Source organism: Canis lupus, chromosome 8 (genome assembly GCF_048164855.1).
Source record: "Canis lupus baileyi chromosome 8, mCanLup2.hap1, whole genome shotgun sequence".
NCBI lineage: Eukaryota > Metazoa > Chordata > Mammalia > Carnivora > Canidae > Canis > Canis lupus.
This window is the reverse complement of record NC_132845.1, coordinates 441,031-459,348: the sequence shown is the minus strand read 5'-3', so window position 1 is coordinate 459,348 and position 18,318 is coordinate 441,031. Positions and strand designations below refer to the sequence as shown.

The 18,318-nt window shown below is 56.8% G+C and overlaps 1 protein-coding gene across 1 annotated transcript in view; it reads left to right on the top strand.

Annotated features, from left to right (window-relative positions):
* Positions 1-16,837, top strand: part of WLS (Wnt ligand secretion mediator) — a 92,731-nt gene extending 75,894 nt beyond the window's left edge. Inside the window, exons 10-12 of the mRNA XM_072834021.1 lie at positions 720-803; positions 7,264-7,417; positions 15,933-16,837. Coding sequence (XP_072690122.1) covers positions 720-803; positions 7,264-7,417; positions 15,933-16,042 — 348 coding nt within the window. The 3' untranslated portion in view covers positions 16,043-16,837. The remainder of the gene's footprint in view (positions 1-719; positions 804-7,263; positions 7,418-15,932) is intronic.
* Positions 16,838-18,318: the final 1,481 nt, after the last annotated feature.

Genomic DNA, 18,318 nt, shown 5'->3' with positions numbered 1-18,318 from the left:
TCCTCCGACCTCTAATGCAGGCAACACGGTCTTAATTTTTCAAGGATCCCTTGGACTCACGCCTAAGTGGCTGTCCTTGGGGACGTGGGCCTAATTCCTCTCGTGAAAAGACACAGAAACTGCAGAACCCTGGGGTTTTTTATATGCGGTGGATCTGCAGCTGTGAGCCCTGAATAAGACGTGTCTCTCCCTGCAACACAGGTTGCCTTAAATCCTGCTCTCGGGAAACCCTGGGCGCCTGCTGAAGCTTTGCTGTCTCCAGAGCTGGAGTGACACACGAGAAAACTCAACCAGATCCACTTCATGTTGATTAATATGCACATTTCTTTTTGTTCACTGGAGCAGAATTTTATTACAACCGCAGAAAACTTGGATTTGGTGACTTTGAACCCTTGCAGAGAAGCATAACCAGCTTAGCAGGGAAATTAGCAGCCTCACGACGTGCCGTGAATGTAATTTCCCAGGCTCTGATATCAGTGTTCTGTGGGAGATAAGAGCCCGAGAAATACTTGGCCGGTGAAGGTTTCAGCCGCCCTCACCTCTGCAGGGGAGATGTCGACTACGTGGAGCTATTTTACTAGTCGCTCTGAGGGGTTTTGTTTTATGGATTCTTTAAAATTATATATATTTTTTTTTTTTTAGATTTTCATAACAAGAAAAGGACCCGTGCTGGGGCTAGCCAAGAGAGTGTCGACTAACCTCTGTCTCCTTCCCAACAGGGGCTGATTTTCAGGTTCAAGTTCCTCATGCTGATCACCTTGGCCTGTGCTGCTATGACCGTCATCTTCTTCATCGTTAGTCAGGTGAGTGGACCCTGCAGGGTCGGGGTGGGATGTCCCTGGAGGTGTGCCTCGGCTCTGCATAGAAGATTCCAGAAGGCCGCTGAGGGCGCTCCAAGGCCCCGGCCTGTGTGCTCCTTGGAGGAGCAGGAAGTCGCTGCGTAAATGAAAAGCCTGCAGCCGGATCGCAGGGCACTTACCTGGTTTACTGAAGAAAACACACTTTTCAGGCCCCAAAGAAGAACCCTAACAAGCGTATTAGCTTGACTTGATCCTCATCCCGCCTTCACGGAGATCCTTTTACAGCCCGTCGCCCATTCTCGGTAATAATTCTATTTCCACTGAAGTAGGATTCAGAGGTCCCCTTGCTGGGATCTTCCCTTTCCGCTGGTGATTGTCCAAACTCAAGTTGGCTTCTCCTTGAAAACCTTAATAGTGGTAATAATCTAAAAACGTCGGTGACTGGTTTTTAGGAAGCGGAAAGCCCCGCGTAGATCTGACATCCGGCCTGTCGTTCACTTGAGCTTCACAAAAATCCTGCGGGTTCAGCAGGGCGGTAGGGGCGGTTACCCCATTGCTAGGATACGAGATCTAATGGTCTGAGAGGCATTTCCCGTTTCTGCTGTTTCCCAGCTGGGGGGGTTGGGGGCGAACACCTGGCTTAGCGGCCCTGAGGTTTGCTCTTCTGCCGCGTGGCGTGGACGTGATAATGGCACCGCTGCACGAGGCGGGCGGGCGTGAGGGCCCCAGGAAGCGAGGCCTGCAGAGCGATTGCTGCAGGGCGTGAGGCACACCGGGAGCAAGGGTGAGAACACCGAGGAGGTCGGGGACCAGAACCCGGTACCTCGGACTGTCCTGCGCCAGCTGTCCCCTCCTCCTGGTGGAGGCCCAGCACGGGGCTGTCTCCCGTGGAGCTCCTCTCCTCCTAGGGGAGGGGCTCCCGTGCGCCTCTTGTACGGCAGATGCCTCGGGCCTGCAGTACTTTGGGCTTCAAAGATACGAGCGGTTGTACGTGTCACAGACGTCACGGGCCTGTGTTGTGGTTGACACGGAAGCGTCGTGACTTCTGTTGGAGACAGAATCCCAGGTGGTGCCGGCGGGGGTACCAGCAGCAGTTGTCTTCTCCGTTTGTAACTGAACGAAACACAACTTGAGTTCGAGGCTGGTGAAGGTGAAGCTACAGCTCTCCCCACCCGGCTCACGGACCCCGTGAATGTGACACCGGCCGCCCGAGGGCGCCCCCGAGCCATGCAAGTGTCGGGGTTGGAGGCTGAAACGAGCGTGGGGAAAAAGGAACCCTAATCATCGTGTCTTCGTGGGTTCCGCTCCCGCGTCTGCCGGGACCTCACCGGGGCTGTGCTCGCATCAGACCCTTCCTAGAGCCCTGGCGCCGCCGCCCGCCCTGCAGTGCGGCAGAGACCCCGGGTCTGAGTGAGCGCTGCTCGCCCGGCTGAGGCTCAAGCGAGGGCGGCTGAGGCCTGACGTGTCCTGGGGCTGATCCTCCTGCGGCCAGCGTGTCCGGCCCTCCTATGCTTGGGAGAGCGCGGTGGTGCCAACAGGGCCGGGTGGGGCGTGGGGGACCGCAGGGCGCCGGGCTCGGCTCAGGACCGAGAGGTGACCCCAAGGCGCGTTCTCAGGGGGGCGGGAACAAAGGGCACTTTGGGCCCCAGCACACGTGTCCGTCCCCTGAGCCAAAGCCGCGCTCCACAGCCCCGCGGCACCCCCGCCCCCCGACGGTGGCCGAGGAGGCCGCGCGTGCCCGACGTAGCCGTGCTCGTGTTAAGTAACTGGTGCACCATTTGGAAGCGGGGGACGCCAGTTCTTCCAAGGAGCAGAGTCGTGGCTTTTCTTTGGAGGAAAAGATTAATATCGCTTTGCCCCAGTATTTTCCAACAGGGCTCCAGCCCGTGGCTGGCTTTTTATATCCGCCGCGACAGTCGGCCCGAAGTGGATTTCAGCTCCAAGGGGGTAGCAGCGAGCTCTTTCGGATTCCATTAGGTCCTCACATTCCTCCTGCTGGGCTATTTTTTTTTAAGGTTTATTTATAGATATCTAAGACGTTTTCAGGCATAACTCTCGATGTCCCAGGTACTGTACTAATATAGTCATCAGAGGGTTTATTTTTTTAATGTCATTTTGGAATGTCTCAGCAATGAGCTCACCTGAAAGAAAACCCATTGGGTAACTTTTTGAAATAGATCCCAGCCTTAGGTAAAAGGGATGTATTAAAACTCCCATTATACTCGCGGGCTTGCTGAGAGAGCTTGCATTTAAGCCCCATGAAATATAATGCGAGGGGATCTCGCCAGGATATTGAAGCTCCGAGGCCGGGAATGAAGGACCCGCAGGAAGCTGTGGGATGCGGCGACCTTGAGGCTTTGTAGCTGGTCCTGAGGGGCAGCGCTTTAATGCCTGGCATTTTAATGGCCTCAGTCGTAGCAGCCAGGGGATGGCACATCACAGTCTGGTATTTTAGCCCCTTCCGTCTGGAAAAGAGGCGTTCCGCGTGGAGGTGGCGGGCGGTAGGGGACGGAAGTGCGGTGCAGGGGAGAAGGTCGCCCACCTTCGCCAAGGGGACCCCCAGGTGCCTGACGTCCGGGTCAAGCCTCAGGCAGCAAACTCCCGGCGAGCCTGCCCAGCTCTTCTGTGTGGGATCGCTGCCTTCCGTTACTCACAGAGGAAATGTTTCCAGTAAGGCAGCCTGTGTCTGGGATTCGGAAATCTTGTTGTTAAGTGGAATGTTGGTTGTCAAGACTACTGGGTGCAAAGGGATTTGACCTGCACTTGGCTCCAGGGGTATAATTGGGCGGTTTCACACAAAAGTAAATTGTTCGAATGTTAAATCAGGAAAAGCAGGGACTTTTAGAAATAAGACTTCTGCAGAGGGAAGAGGATTTTCTTTTTTTTTTTTTTTTTCTTTTTTTTTCTTTTTTTTGCCTGGTTGGGCTGATTTTTTTTTTTTTTTACCCCTCCGGGAGTTAAAATGGGGGGACTGTCCCCTCGCCGCCACCTTGGCATTAATAAGATCTCGAATTTCCAAGGCCTGCTCCGTTGAGGCCACGTACTGTGGTTCGTGGTGGTGGGAACAGGCTGTGAGCTCAGGGGGTCCCAGGCAGGACGACCGAGGGGGGGGTGGACACCCACTGACGGGCCGACGCTGTGCGTACGGCTCCTTGTCCCACGCGGAGCCCTCTGCCCTCAGGAGATAGTGCACTTGGAGGTTACTGAGTAAATAGTGCGGGCAGTCCTGCAGCTCGGTGCTCCCTGAGGTGCCCGTGTCGCCCGTGGGGCGTGAATCCGCCAGTGCCTGGAGCCCTCGGAGCGCCGGTGTGCGCCCCGCGGTGTGAGCCTCTCGATCCCGTGGCCCCTCCGGGAAGCCGTGGCTTACGTGTACGTCCAGTTTTGAGCACCACCCGTTCCTACGTCTAGGATCTCTAGGGCGCATATGCTACTGGATTATATATGGATTTCGGTGTGCAAATCTGTGTGTGTCCGTGTGTGTGTGAATATGGACACGCTGGACGATAAGGGGCATTGTGGTCAATTGAGTCAACCTTGGAAGGACGTTTGGGCTCCGCGGTAGCTGCGTCATATGCCAACGTAACAGACTCCCCCCGCTGAAGACAACGTCCCTACTCTTACGCCGCGTAACGGTTAACAATACCTTGTCTTGGAGTCAGAGCCGCGACTTTCCGACGGAGCAACCTTGGGAAGGACAACGTGCCTCACCGCGGCGTAGTTTTCCCACGTGTTGAGTGGGACCGTCCGTGTGAAATCCCTACTGTAGTGCTTGACATATCAGCGTTGAATAAATGTTAACTATCATCCCCCTTGTTATTATGTTAAAAAGTCTTAGTTTTGCGGATATCTGTGTTTGCAATATTTAAGTGAAATAACACGTACTGCCCATTGGCTTACTTTATTTATTTTTTTATTTTTTTTATTTATTTATTTTTTAATTTATTTATGATAGTCACAGAGAGAGAGAGAGGCAGAGACACAGGCAGAGGGAGAAGCAGGCTCCATGCACCGGGAGCCCGACGTGGGATTCGATCCCGGGTCTCCAGGATCGCGCCCTGGGCCAAAGGCAGGCGCCAAACCGCTGAGCCACCCAGGGATCCCTTGGCTTACTTTAAAGGACAATTCTCATTATTTACCGGGGAATACAGTATCTTCACTTTGCCATCAGATACTTCCTCAGAGTCCCTGTCTCTGTCCCTTTCTACTGCCGTGCACCTGCCCTGGCGTTCCCGCCCAGTCTGTACTTTTGTCCATGTTCATCCAGCGAACATCCGTCTGTCGCGTACCACGGTGACCAGGTGGACAGGTGGACATTCCCTTGGGCTGGTTATGACAGTCCCAGTAAGGATCCATTTCAGGAAAATTCAGTACTGAGTATTCCCACTTTATGTCATGGGAAGTAGGGTCTCTTGCAGGAGAGAGACCTATTGGGGGCCTACTGCCTTCACAGGGAAGACGAAAATTAACCTGGAGCCACCCAGCCTCCCCCGCGTCACCTACAGAACAGGTCCCCTTGTTCTGAAAGCGGGTACGTGTATTTCCAGAAATTATCTGAAGACTTCCTCTCCTCCTCCATTATATGCATTAAAAATCATTTTATTTTATTTTATTTTTTTAGTTTTTAAAGATTTTATTTATTTACTCATGAGAGATACAGAGAGAGACAGAGGCAGAGACCCAGGCAGAGGGAGAAGCAGGCTCCACGCAGGGAGCCCGACCTGGGACTCGATCCCGGGTCTCCAGGATCACGCCCTGGGCTGAAGTCAGGCTCTAAACTGCTGAGCCACCCGGGGATCCCTAAAAATCATTTTAAGCATGCCCTAACTACTGTAGTTTTTTTTTTTTTTTTTTTTTTAACAAAGTTAGGCTATTCTGTTAAGAAAAGTGACACTTGGCGACCTTTCTAAGAAGTTAGTTCTAAGTAGCTTGAACGTTCACACATGGTTCCAAAACCAGTGATGGTCATAAAATAATTCTTCTTCAAAAAAAAAATATTCCCGAGCACATTATATCAAATAAACTATGTTTGAAAATAAGGGTTTGTGATAGTGGTTTGTGCATCACAAAAATGAAAAGTTAATGCGTCACCAGGGCCCAACTAAAACGGGTTAGTCTGCAGTTTGTTGACCTAATTAACTGACGCTCCACGTCTTTCAGAAGGAAATACCTGTGCTTCCAGCCGGCTTCCACCTGGGGCCCCAGGGGGTCGTGGGCTGCGGAGGAGGTGTCAGGAGGATCCAGACTCATGAAAGCCACCTGCCCGCTGAGTCATTAACATCTAGATACAGCTCGTGGCCCTTACGTCCTCCTCCACCGTCCTCCGTCTCCCGCCGTAGCTCCTACAGGGGCTCCTGGAGACGCTTACATAGATCAGCTCATGTTCTCACAGGGGAATTTGGCCATCGATGGTGCCCTGTGGTTGGCACGGGTGGTCGGAGCCGTTCCACTCATCTCAGCTGGCACAGACTGTTAGTTGCCGGTGCTTGGCGTGGTCCACAGGCCGTCAGCCCTGCCAACCATGCTCGGGTCATGAACGTAGACAAAAGCAGCCTCACCGCGGTCTTGGAGAACTGTGAAGCGTACGAAAGCCTCGCGATTACCCTCGTCAGCGACATCCGTATGGACGTAGCCTTATGAAGGGTTCACCGAGTGTCAGGAGATTTCTAGAAGCATTTTTACCCGATTCCCCTGCAAGTTTCTGTTTTGTACTGAAGGAGACCGCAGTTCGGGTCTTGGTCTCTTCCTGCGTTAAGCAGAGAATGAGTGGTGGAGTCTGCCTCCGAGTCCAGGGCCGTGACTCTCCGCTTCCCGACTTCCCCGCGAGGGAGGACTGCTCACCCGGAGGCGTCTCTTGCTTGTCTCGCCGCCTGGCCCCACCGAGCCAGTGCGACGCGCCAGGCGCCGAGGGTGGGGCAGCGCACGAGTCAGGGGTGGTCTCTGCCCGCAGGGACGCTGCGTCTAGCTGGGAGGCGGCGGCAGGGTTACGGCTGTGGGTCAGCGGGAGATGCAAGCACAGTTTCTGTAGGTTGGGGTGACCTTGTGCTGTTATTTAAGAGAGAGATGCTCCCTGGGTGGTTCTGATGTGCACACAGCTCGACGGCCACTGGCTTGTACCTGGCACAGGAAGCCCTCAGAGAACCTAATTCATACTAGTGTGATTTAGATGAAAAAAGGAGTCGTAGCGGCACCTGGGTGGCTCAGTTGGCTAAGCCTCTGCCCTCCGCCCAGGTCATGACCTCGGGGTCCCTCGGGGTCAGCGTCAAGCCCAACTGGAGGCGTCTGCTTTTCTCTCTCCCTCGGCCCCTCCCCTAAATAAACAAGTAAGCAATCTTAAAAAAAGGAGTCCTACACGGCCCTCTCCTCGGCCCGTATGGAGAAGGCGGCTGGTTTCTGTGTCGGTTGGTTCCGGTCTCGCTGTTGTCTCCTCTTGGTTCCAGCTGAATGTTGTCTCCTTTCTCCGTAGGTGACCGAAGGCCACTGGAAGTGGGGCGGCGTCACGGTCCAGGTGAACAGTGCCTTCTTCACAGGCATCTATGGGATGTGGAACCTGTACGTCTTTGCTTTGATGTTCCTGTACGCGCCGTCCCATAAGAACTACGGGGAGGACCAGTCCAATGGTGAGTCCGGTCTCGTCAGCACAGCTTCGTTCAGGATACGTAGGCTCAGCCCCTGCGGGGTTCACCCGGCAAAGGCTCTGGGGTCCCCAGTCAGGCTCCCTCCAGGTGTCCGTGAGCACCCCCGGGGACTGGGGAGCCACGAGACGAAAGCCACCGCAAGGCAGATACTTCTTTAAGTCGTCGTCGTCTCTCTCTCTCTCTCTTTTTTTTTTAAGTTTTAAACATTGAGAAGATTGCATTCTAGTCTGAAATACGTGCCCGTTTTATTTTAAAGCTTAAGTTTTCTTTCCTCAGTTTCTTGAACAAAATCGACTCTCAGAGATTAAGCCACGTTTATTCTTCTGGTTTGAAAAGCGTGATCTTAAGATACCAGGTGGCCTGGGACCGGGTCCTGAGACTTGAAGACTGAGCCGGCTTCGTGTTTCTCCTGCTCATTCTTGACGCGCCTCGGGCCCATGGCTAGTGCCCTGCCCGTGGCCTTCTCCTCCTGCGGGGCTACTGATGCCTCCAGGGGCCTCGGGGGACTTGGCCGGCCTGGTTATTTTGTAGATGGGGACCTGCGGTCCGGAGAAGGGAAGCGCGGACCTGGGGCTTCTCCACCAGCCATGGCAGAGGGAAAGGGCTGTCACTGCCTAGGGTGTGCCCTGGATTTGGAATTGGTGGCCCAGGAAACGACAGTCGGAGAGCTCGACTCAGCCCTTTTCCTTTGACTGCTCAGCCCTGCGCTGTCTGGCTCCACCCCTGCTTTACCCGAGCCGTGTCCTTGCTGTTCTGAACGAGTGGATTCCTATCCTGGGTCCACTTGGGCCCTGATAAAACCCTCCTCATCTCCTGGGCTCACTCAGAATGCTTCCTCTTTCTTGAAACCTCTTCCTGATCGCCCTCGTTGGAGTCCAGCCGACTATATTCAATCGAATGTTGTTGCCGTAGGATATTGATACGTCTGAGTAGTCAAACGACTTAGAGTCGTTGGGTTTTTAATCAGCATTAATGAGGTTTTTCCTGCAAGACATCTTGATGCCTTTAGTACTTTAATTTGCACCATAGGCCTTTTTTAAATGGGTGGGACGGACAGCTTTTCCCCAAATCACTAAATCATTTGGCCCTATGCTCCTTTTTCCAGGCAGTGTTTTGTTTTAGGTTTATTGGGGTTTTTGGGTTTTTTTTGTTTTTTGGAAATCGTGTCCTAAGGAACAGTCCTGGGGAAACACGATTATACCCTTCAGATGACCCCGTAAGTGTCGTAGATGAGCTTCCTGTCTCGTCGGCTCCGCTGCAGAGCTAACTCCTGAGCAAGGACGGGTCCTTGAGGGCGCCCAGGAAGTGTTGATTGAGTTGAGGCATTAGAAGTAAGAGTTCGGGCTCAGTTTTCAGATTTCACAGATGGGCCGGTGGTGTTGAGAGTTGAGGTTAACGCGAGGGGTGACGGGTGTGGGAGGTAGAGGGCCCGTTGCTGAGGGTTGGGGCCGCGCCAGCCCTCAGCCACCCTCCACCTTCCGCCCGCGCCCGCCGCTGCGTCGGAGGGTCCTTCCGGCTTGGCCGCCACCCTGAGCGTGGAAGTGGGAGCACGTAGCCTCTCAAGGTGGGCCTCCTGGCGCCGGCAGGAAGGGATGTCGGGCTTGTGACCAGGAGTCGCGGTTTCGTGTCGCGGTCCTGTCGGAGCCGAGCGGCCGCCTGGGCATGTTCCTGAGAGCATCCAGCAGGACCCAGGGAAATGCCGCGTGAAGCCGTCGCCGGGCTTCCCGGGAGGTTGGGGTGGCCCTGCTGCCGGGAACAGTCCGCGGACCCGGACTACGAAAACTCCCCGGTGGCTTCCGCTCGTGACATCGGCGCGCCTGGCCTCTGCCGCCCGACCCCTGCGCCGCGTCTCCCAGCCGTGCTGTCCTGGAGCCTTCGGGGCCGCGCGAGTCTATAGCTGTGTTTCTCCTCGTGGCCAAAGCGCAGGAGAGGACCTCACCGGGAAGTGGCAGCCGGGCTGACCGTGTCGCGGCTCGGGGGTTTCCAGCCGCTGGGGAGGACCTGCCCGTCCTGCCCTTCTAGGCCGTGGGGGCCGGTGCCGCCCGCCCTGCCCAGGCTGCCTGACCGCTTGCCGCCCGCTGGGCCAGTCGCCCGGGTTGCAGGCCAGGTGTCGGCCCCCCCGAGGAGGACGCCCTACGCTGCACCACGGCCACCCCCTGGCTTGAAGCCCTGCGGTTGACAGTAGCACCGGGTCTGTTCCCTGTAGGTGTTTCTTTCGTTGTGCTTTGTTTTTTTTTGTGTTGTTTTTTTTGTTTTGTTTTGTTTTTTGTTTTCTTTTGTTGTCGTTGTTGTCCTTGAAGGCAGCTTGACCTGAAATTTCACAGAAAGCTCAAAAGCTGGTTCTCACCAGCAGGTCCCATCCCTCCCCCAGGCCCCCCGCCAGAACTATGCATGCCTGTTTGGTCTTGGATCTGCCGCTGTGACTGGGAGGTGCCCCTGGTACTTAGGGCCAAGCAGGTAGACCCCTTGGGACCCTGTCCCGGTCACGAACACACGTCACCCACCTTAGCAGCCGTGCGATGGTGACACGATCAGCTGTGACGGCGCAGCCGCCCCGCAGCCCCCGAAGCTCGTTTGCCATCCCCGTGCCACGTGGGCTCTCCGATCCCGCTCCCCTCCTGCCCTCCTTCACTTTTCGTCTCCTCGACTGGCGCCAGCCACCCAAGGCCTCCCAGGAGTTACGGAGCATTTGCCAGGATTTTGAAGCTCCTTGGAAAGAGCTAGTTTGAAATATTACATGGAAACCTAGAAAATGAACTCCTCGGGGGATACGCTGTATTCTTTAAATTCTCTGGGTCTCTGGATGACATCCCTTCCCCTCCCCCAGCCGCCCATGCTCCTTTTCCTTTCTCATGGAAAGTTTTTATTTTTGAGTTGGCTTGGGCTCCCCGGCTCCCCTGCTTTTAAGGTCCAGAGCCAAGAAGTCAGGTCTCTTGCTGTGGAGGATGAATCCCAGGTGTGTGGTTTCTTGCCTTCTTGAGGAGGGTCCTGGGCGGACCTCTGGAAAAAGCTCGTCTCCAGGGACTTGGCAGGTGGTTTCTGATGCAGCCAAAGGGGACGAGGAAATAGAACATTGAGGGGGTCGTTGTGTTTGGATGTGGAGAGAGATGCCAGGAGGGGGCACGAGGGGCAGGGGGTAGGACGGAAACGAAAGCAGCAGAGACTCCGGCGTCTCCCTTTTGGTCAAGGAACAGACTGAGAGAAACACAGCAGACGGCAGGTTCTAGAAAGGGTTGTTTTCCCAAAAGCGTTTTTTTTTTGTTTTTGTTTTAATTTTCCCTTGTACGTCTGTGCCTCTTCTATTGTGTGGATCAGACAGTGACCCTTAGGAATGAGCCACCGAGTACCTGGGCCCGGCGTCAGGCTGGGTGAGACGGGGTGGAATGAAGCCCGAGGGAGGGACGAGGCACCTCTGCGGCGGCTGCTGGGTGCTCCCAGGCTGTGGGGCTCCGGGTTCCGTCTTGCTGGTACCGTTGTGGCCACGTCAGTTATTTCACACCATATGCATGTGTATTTATGGACGCGTGTATTTATTTTTTTATTTATTATTTTTTAAAGATTTTACTTATTTACTCATGAGAGACAGAGAGAGAGGCAGAGACACAGGCAGAGGGAGAAGCAGGGTCCCTGCAGGGAGCCCGAGGCAGGACTCGATCCCGGGACCCCGGGGTCAGGCCCTGGGCCGACGGCAGACGCTCAAGCACTGAGCCGCCAGGGGCTCTAAATAGGATCGTGTCCTGTGCGTGTGTATGGACGTTTGTGCACAGACACGAACCAACACACGCAGACATTTGATTTAGCAAAGATCGCTTCGGCCTCTTTCTTTTAAGGACCGTTCACATCTTCTGCCCTGTTCCTCCTGCCATTTCCTTCAAGTCGTTCTTTTCAGCGTCGCCGTAAGCAGTCTGTGGAGCACCTGGGTGCGCGCCGGGCAGACGCTGGGCAGACGCCAGGGAGGCCGGCGTTGACCTTAGGGCCGAGCGACTGCAGGTCTCCCCGGGCTCGGCCTCGATGCGCCGCACACACAACACTGCCCAAGCCCCCGACCACCGAATCGTGGGGAAAAAACGTCGGAGCTGCTTCTGAAGTGGGACATTTGTTAATAACAGGCTCTCATCGCCGTGCCTTCGTCCGTAGAGTTCTGGTCAGAAGGTTGTAGAAAAAAAACCTGAGCCACGGAATTCCTGACTGGATGACGATGACAAAGGGACCAGGAGACACCCATTGCCGGCCGGTCCCGTTCTGTTTCTATCGAGCGGGCTTTTCCCCGGGCATGTTGGGGACCCGGCCCCGTGGTGCCCGCGAGCGCGATGCCCGTGGTGGGAGCCCGGACCCGAGGTGGCCCCCACCGGAGCCGCTTCCCGGTGAAGGTGCGAGCGGGCGGCCCAGTCCCTGCTGCGGCCCCGTGGGTGGCGGCCGCCTCGTCGTCTGGGGCACGTCCCGCCTCCCGAGCGTGTCCAATGGCCGGGCTCCGTCAAGCACCGCAGCCCGTGGAGCTGAGACCGCGAAGCGTGGGCATGTCCTCATGGCTCCAAAGGCTCTAGGCCCCAGACCGAGTGCGTCCGGCTTCCCTCCGTGCCGTCGTGCGGCCTCACTGCTGGTACCTCAGCGCCCCTTCTCATGAAGATGCAGGCCAGGCCGGACAAGGGCCGCCCCGTGACCTCATGGGACGTCCTGACCTCCTGCAAGGCCGCATCTCCCAACAGTCACGTCCGAGGGCCCCCAACTAGGACTTGAACAGCTACATTCGGCAAGGCTAGGGTTCGGCCCATAACATTAGGATTTCCAAAACTTGTAGGTTTGGTTGTGCCCACCCTATTGCAGGTGCCAGGGACCCGGTTCCTGGAGGTCCTCTGGGGGCCGGGGACAGTGGCTCACCCCTCCCGGAATAATCCACCTCAGTGGCCGAAGGCGACCGAGGGGTGGCTGGCTGCGGCCGCTGCGCCCGTCCCTGCAGGGCTGGAGCTCGCCGTGTGCATGCAGCCGGGAGGATCTGGACCGGCCCGTACCCGGACAGTCGTGCTGGGGGTTTTAATGAGCACTTACTACCTATCAGATTACTGTACTGGCTATTTATGTTCTTTGAAAAAAAAATTTTTTTTAAAGATTTTATTTATTTATTCATGAGAGACACAGACACAGAGAGAGGCAGAGACCCAGGCAGAGGGAGAAGCAGGCTCCATGCACAGAGCCCAACGTGGGACTCGATCCGGGACTCCAGGGTCATGCCCTGGGCTGAAGGCGGCGCTAAACCGCTGAGCCACCCAGGGATCCCCTGAAAAAAATTTTTTTACAGATTTTTTAACACCCACTGTCCACTGTATTTTTCACATCCCAAATGTAGGAAGGCCGTAACCTCAGGGTAAACCATAATCCTTTACGTGGAGACCATCTAGCTTTACGAACACCACCCGCTCCTCGTTTTTCTCATCGTGCCGTGAACCGGGCTGGACCTTATTAGTTACTGTTTGAGCTTAGCTTTGAGGGTGAGTAGGGGTTCGGTCGGTACGAGACTAGAGGAAATTCCGCAGGGAAGAACGGGGTCGGGAGTGTTACAGGAAGGACGTAAGCTCTGGGGGTAGACATAGGTGGTCTGTAATCCAGCTCCAGCAGGTCCTGAAGAGCCGGGACCTCGGGGCGTGAGAGCTCCCGGGCTTCCAGATGGAGGCAGTGGGGTGTCCGCCCGCTTTGGGAGCCCCATGATGGCCGGAGGCTGCGGGTCTCCCAGACCCCTGGGACAGCCGAGGCAGTTCTCCTCCCTTCTCCTACGGTAGCCGCAGACGTGCAAGGGACGGCCGTCGAGATGCAGCCGCGGCAGGGAGCTGCGGTCACTGCTGCCTCCCTGTGGGGCCCTGGAGCGTTCCGCGTCTCCAGGAGGCGTTTAGCCGCAGGTGCAGGCAGGTAGCCGCGTGCCTGCGGACGCCAGGTCGTAAATACGGACCCAGCGATGGTCCTTAGTGATGGAATCGGATGCCAGAGGTTAGCCTCCTTCCACAACAACTGCACAGAAACAGGCCGACGGGAGCCGACACCAGAACCAGGGACGGAGACTTCTGCAAACTGAAGGATTCTTTTCTTCACCTTTCTCAGTTGTCTTCCCGTTTATTCTCCCCTCTTCCCAAAATAAGAAACATACCACATTTTTCGAAAAGGTGTTTTATTTTGTTTTTAGGAAAGGTTTTAAGCCCTTCTGTGCACTGAGTAGCAGGATCCAAGAGGGAGGGAGAACAGCAGGTGGAGCGAGACCTTGGCAGAGGTAGGGGTTGATGGGATTTGGAAGAAACGGAGGGTCCCCGCTCCTGCCATATTCCCATGTTCTCCCCCTAAAGGGGGAAGAGTTGGCCTGCAGGGCACAATAAAACCACAATTTGGCCGCTTGGGCCTCCTTGGCCTGGGTCCTCAAACGGGATCCCATTAGAGAAGCTGATTGCTAAGCCTCTGCGTCTTCCCGTCTTCTAAAGAGACACACGGCACGCAGAGTCCCGGGAGCCCGCCCGTGGGGCAGACGCCGAGTCCCAGCTCTTGGGACCGTGGGGGCGCCCATACGGCGCGCCCTGGATTCTCTTCCATCAGATACAAAAGCAGAGCTAACATGCTGGGCAGTTTATCCAGACCCCTGCGTGCGTTTATGGCCACGACCCGCTGCACGTGGACTCCTGCGTTGCCGGCAGAACCCACTGGACCTTGGAAACCAGGAGGTTTAGAGTCCACATGGCCTCAGGGCTTGGGAGCCCGGCTCCCGAGCCTGGCGGTGCAAGTCTGAATCCCTCATCCCAGTGCACCAAGCCGGCCCTTGGTGGGGCCAGTGCCTCCGTTTTTTTCGTGAATAGAGTGGAAATGACGACAGCGTTCCTGTCGAAGTACTGGTACGAGGATTGAGCGCGTTAGGGTCTGCAGAGTGTTTAGAACGGGGTCGGCACGCGGCAGACACGGATGCGGGGGCTCATGAAAACAAGCTGAAGTCATTTTGGCCCAAGGGAGCTGTAGGATCCTACACATTTTGTAGGACATGCTGAGGAGAGTCAACACTTTAAGCCTGAAGAATTAGCGTCTTGGGTTCGAAGCCTGAGTAGAATTCCATTCTAGTGTCTGGTTTTGAGTCTTTGGTGAAAGGGATTCTTCGGGTAAACACTCGGCGGTGCTAGTGGGTCCACGGGGGTGGTCAGGCTTCTCTTTGGAACTGTGATGACTTACACAGACATGCAGATGCTGACGGCGGCTTTGGGGTTTCCAGGGCTCACCCAGATCCAGAACCGGCTTCGCCTGAGAAACTTGAGGCCCAGGCACGGTGCTAGGCCCGGGAGTGGGCTAGAAGCCGCCGCAGCGAGAAGGCAGGCTGGGGCCCTGCCTGTTGTGTACGTAGTGGGTCAGCGTGGCCCTTGCACCCCGCTGGTGTGCGCCCTGGCCATGCCGGAGGCCGGGCTGCCGCCTCCCGTTGCCTGCTCTGCCCCCCAGCCCGTGGATTGGACCTAGTGCACAGGGCCCCAGATCCTATCAGCAGTCCTGCAAGAGCCGAGGACCTCGCTGCGGAAAGTAGGGAGGCCTGGGTAGAGCGCTGCCCGCTAGCGTTCAGTAGGACCGCCTCGGCTGCGCCGCTGCTGGCCACGGGGTCTGCAGGGGAACCCTGGCGGCGCGTGGCACGTGTGAAGGGCACCGGCCCTGCAGCCTGCGGGACCAGTGTCCGGGTGACGCCCGGGGGTCTGAGCCCGTGCGATGCACTGACACCCACCATCGGTGACATTAGTTGCAGGCGTTGGGCCAAAGCTCTCTTCCGACTTTCCATCCCAATTGAAAATAGCACTTATTTCCTTAATCCTGTGCTTTGAACTAGGAAAAACCTTAGTCCCAGAAAATAGGTGTCCACAGTTTAGATATAAAACTACAAATGCAAACTGTAATAATACGTGAAACCGTGTAATATAATAAAAATACCTAATGTAAATACGAACAGAACGTGAACGTCGCAGACCCCGCCCTGACCTGGCACTCTCCAGCGTCGCTCCCTGTCTGCAAATTTGCAAGTGCACGTGCGCCCCACACACGCTGTCGGAGGACGGCGGCCTCTTGGTTTTCCATTTCCCCTCTGCCAGTTGTGCATTTCTTTGATCTCCTGTGGTGCCCCCCCCCCGCCCCAGGCCGTGTCCTCACTGCCCTCCCTGTTTCCTCTTGCGTGTGGCCCTGGGGGGGCCAGACACCACCCCCAGGAAAGCACCGGGAGCCGCGTGGTCCCAGGTAAGCCCTCCTCACGTGCTCCTGGTGACTGCGGGGACGGAGCGTGGTGCAGGCGCATGGTCGCTGGGGTCTCCTCTCCGGGGGACGGGAAGGCTCCAGAAGCCCCGCGGGGTGCGAGTCCGAGGGTGGATGTGGCCCGAGGGTGGATGTGGCCCGCGTCGGCGCCCCGCTGGCGTCTGAGGCCGGGAGGGGGGAGAGGGCCGGTCCCGGGCCGCCGGCACGGAGGCGAGTCCCGTGCCCGTCTAACGCCAGCACCCTGTTCCAGGTGACCTGGGCGTCCACAGCGGGGAGGAAGTGCAGCTCACCACCACCATCACCCACGTGGACGGCCCCACCGAGATCTACAAGCTGACCCGCAAGGAGGCCCAGGAGTAGGAGCGCCAGCCAGTGGGGAGCGTGCCAGCGTGGGGCCGACGGCGCGCGGGGCTCCAGCCGTGGCTTCGTGGGCCGGTGGCCTAGACGCGTGTCCGCTGGCCTTCTGACTGCGGCTCCCGGAGGACGGTTCCTGCGGCCACTAGGGCGTGCGTGTGGGAACAGCCTCCGATGGGACACGCTCTCTGCTCGTCGTGAACTAGGGACGTAGGAGCATCCATAGCAGGTGCTTAGGAAGCCTCTTGCGCGGGGTGCTCTCCTGGGGGATGGTTCGGGCCGGAGGGGTCTCTGTGGAGTGGGATATTGACTCTTTTTCCTGTTTTAGATTCTAGGATAGATTTTAACACCTTTGCAGGCCAGGGTAGGCTGGTGGCTTAGTCTTCTCAAACCTAGTCTGTGACCACTTGGGGTTTTTTTTTTTTTTTTTGTCTCATTTTTTTTTCTATTTATATCACCAGGTAGCCTATTGAGTTAATATTTAAGTTGTCAATAGATACGTGTCCCTGTTTTTTATGGCATAATATGAAATAACTGCGTTTCATGAGAAGGTCTGTTACACCAGGGGCATCTCGGCTTTGAAACCAAATCTGTGTTTCCAGTACTAACCAGTCTGTCGGATGTGGGTTTTGAAAAACTGTTTGCTAAACTACCCAAGTAGGATTCATTGTATTAAATGGCCTTTGGGTCTGAAAAGCTTTTTTACCTCTTGCTTAAAATGTGTTTTCTTTGGATAAGATGCTTCCCACAGCCTCCCAACGTGTAGATCCCACCATTTGAATAAACCTGTCTGTATATGCACGTCTGTATGCGCACACGTCGTCCTCCGGCCCAGCCGCACGCGGGCCCGCCGAGGCTTTGCCCTGCTCACTCTGGGGTGGGGGGCGGGGAAATGGGGTCGTGGGAAACCAGAGTGTTTGGGGGCCGGTAGGTCTTTCTGGAAGCCGGGTAGTGTTTTCTGTGCCAGGTGCTTCATCTGCCTAGGCTGGCAGGGAGAGCTCACACGGGAGGCCTCAGGCGCCGGGAGGACGCGGGCAGCCCCCCCCCACAAGCTCCCTTCCCCGGCAGCCCGTCCCTCACAGCGTGACCCTGGTGCAGCCTCCGGGCCGGGCTGTCCCCGCCTACTAACCAGTTCAGAAACTTGAACCGCTCCGCGGGGTTGCGGCCCAGTTAAAGGAGTTCGAGTGCTTGGAGATGTTCCTGAAGCTCGAGGCCACGTAAACATGTCCTTCCGGGAGTCGAGAAACCATTTGGTGAGCGTTTCTCGCAGGCGCAGGCCCGGCCGTGTGCCGCGCAAGGTACCCGCTCTGCAGCTCCGCCGCTCCTTGGCCCTGCTTTTGGCTAACGTCACGCCAAGCCACGACGGAAAGAGACACGTTGGCTTTGGCTCTCGGCCGGGCCTTCCCCGGCCCGGTCAGCACGTGATGGCGCAGGAGCCCGTGCACTCAGCCTCTGCTTTGTGATCGGCCGCTGTGGTGCCAGGGATGGGGCGCGGCCTCGCTTCACCGTCGGGGGCGGAGGGTGAGCCCGAAGCGTGACCGATCGCCCGTCCCGAGGGATGGACAGTTTCTCCTCAGGAGATAGGAGTTTACCAAGACCAGCGGGCAGAGGGGACGGCAGGACGGCAACCCTAGGGGACGTTACGGAGACTGGCTGGGGCTGGCCCCCGGGCCTGGCCGCTCGGTACGCGGAGTCGACATCCGTGGGCCCCGTGGCGCCGTGAGCCACGGCGAGGTGGGGTTTGGACGCCGTGGATGGGCTGTAGGGCCTCACCTAAGGCTCTGGGCGGAGAAGCCGAACGGCCACGGCGACCCCTGGAGCCTGGAGAAGCTGGATGAGCACCGCAGAGAGGTCAAGGCCGGAACCAGGGTGGCCGCGGAGGACGTGGAGAGGAAGGGATTACCTGGCGCTAAGACAGACATGAACAGGAGCCTCGTGGAAAGGGTGGACTCAAGCCTCCAGGCCCTGCTGGATGAGGGAACGGCAAGGCCTAGACAGCGAGAGCTTCTAGGGCTGGCTCAGTGGGTCTGTTACCTGTAGGTCTGTAAGTGGAAGAAGCCTACTCCAGCAGCCTTGGCCAACACAAGAAGTTGCCCAGAAAGTTCCTGGGGTATCCCCTGGGTCCGTGGAAGAGGGGGATCCTCCAGAAAGGTGAGCAGCTGGGCCACTCTCTGTGAGAGACCCCGCACCAGGAAGTCACGGCCCCGTCCCCCAGCCTTGCACCCAGCAGCCACCCCCAGTCCTCGTCTCGGGAGAATGAGCCGCTCAGCCCCGGGCGGCTC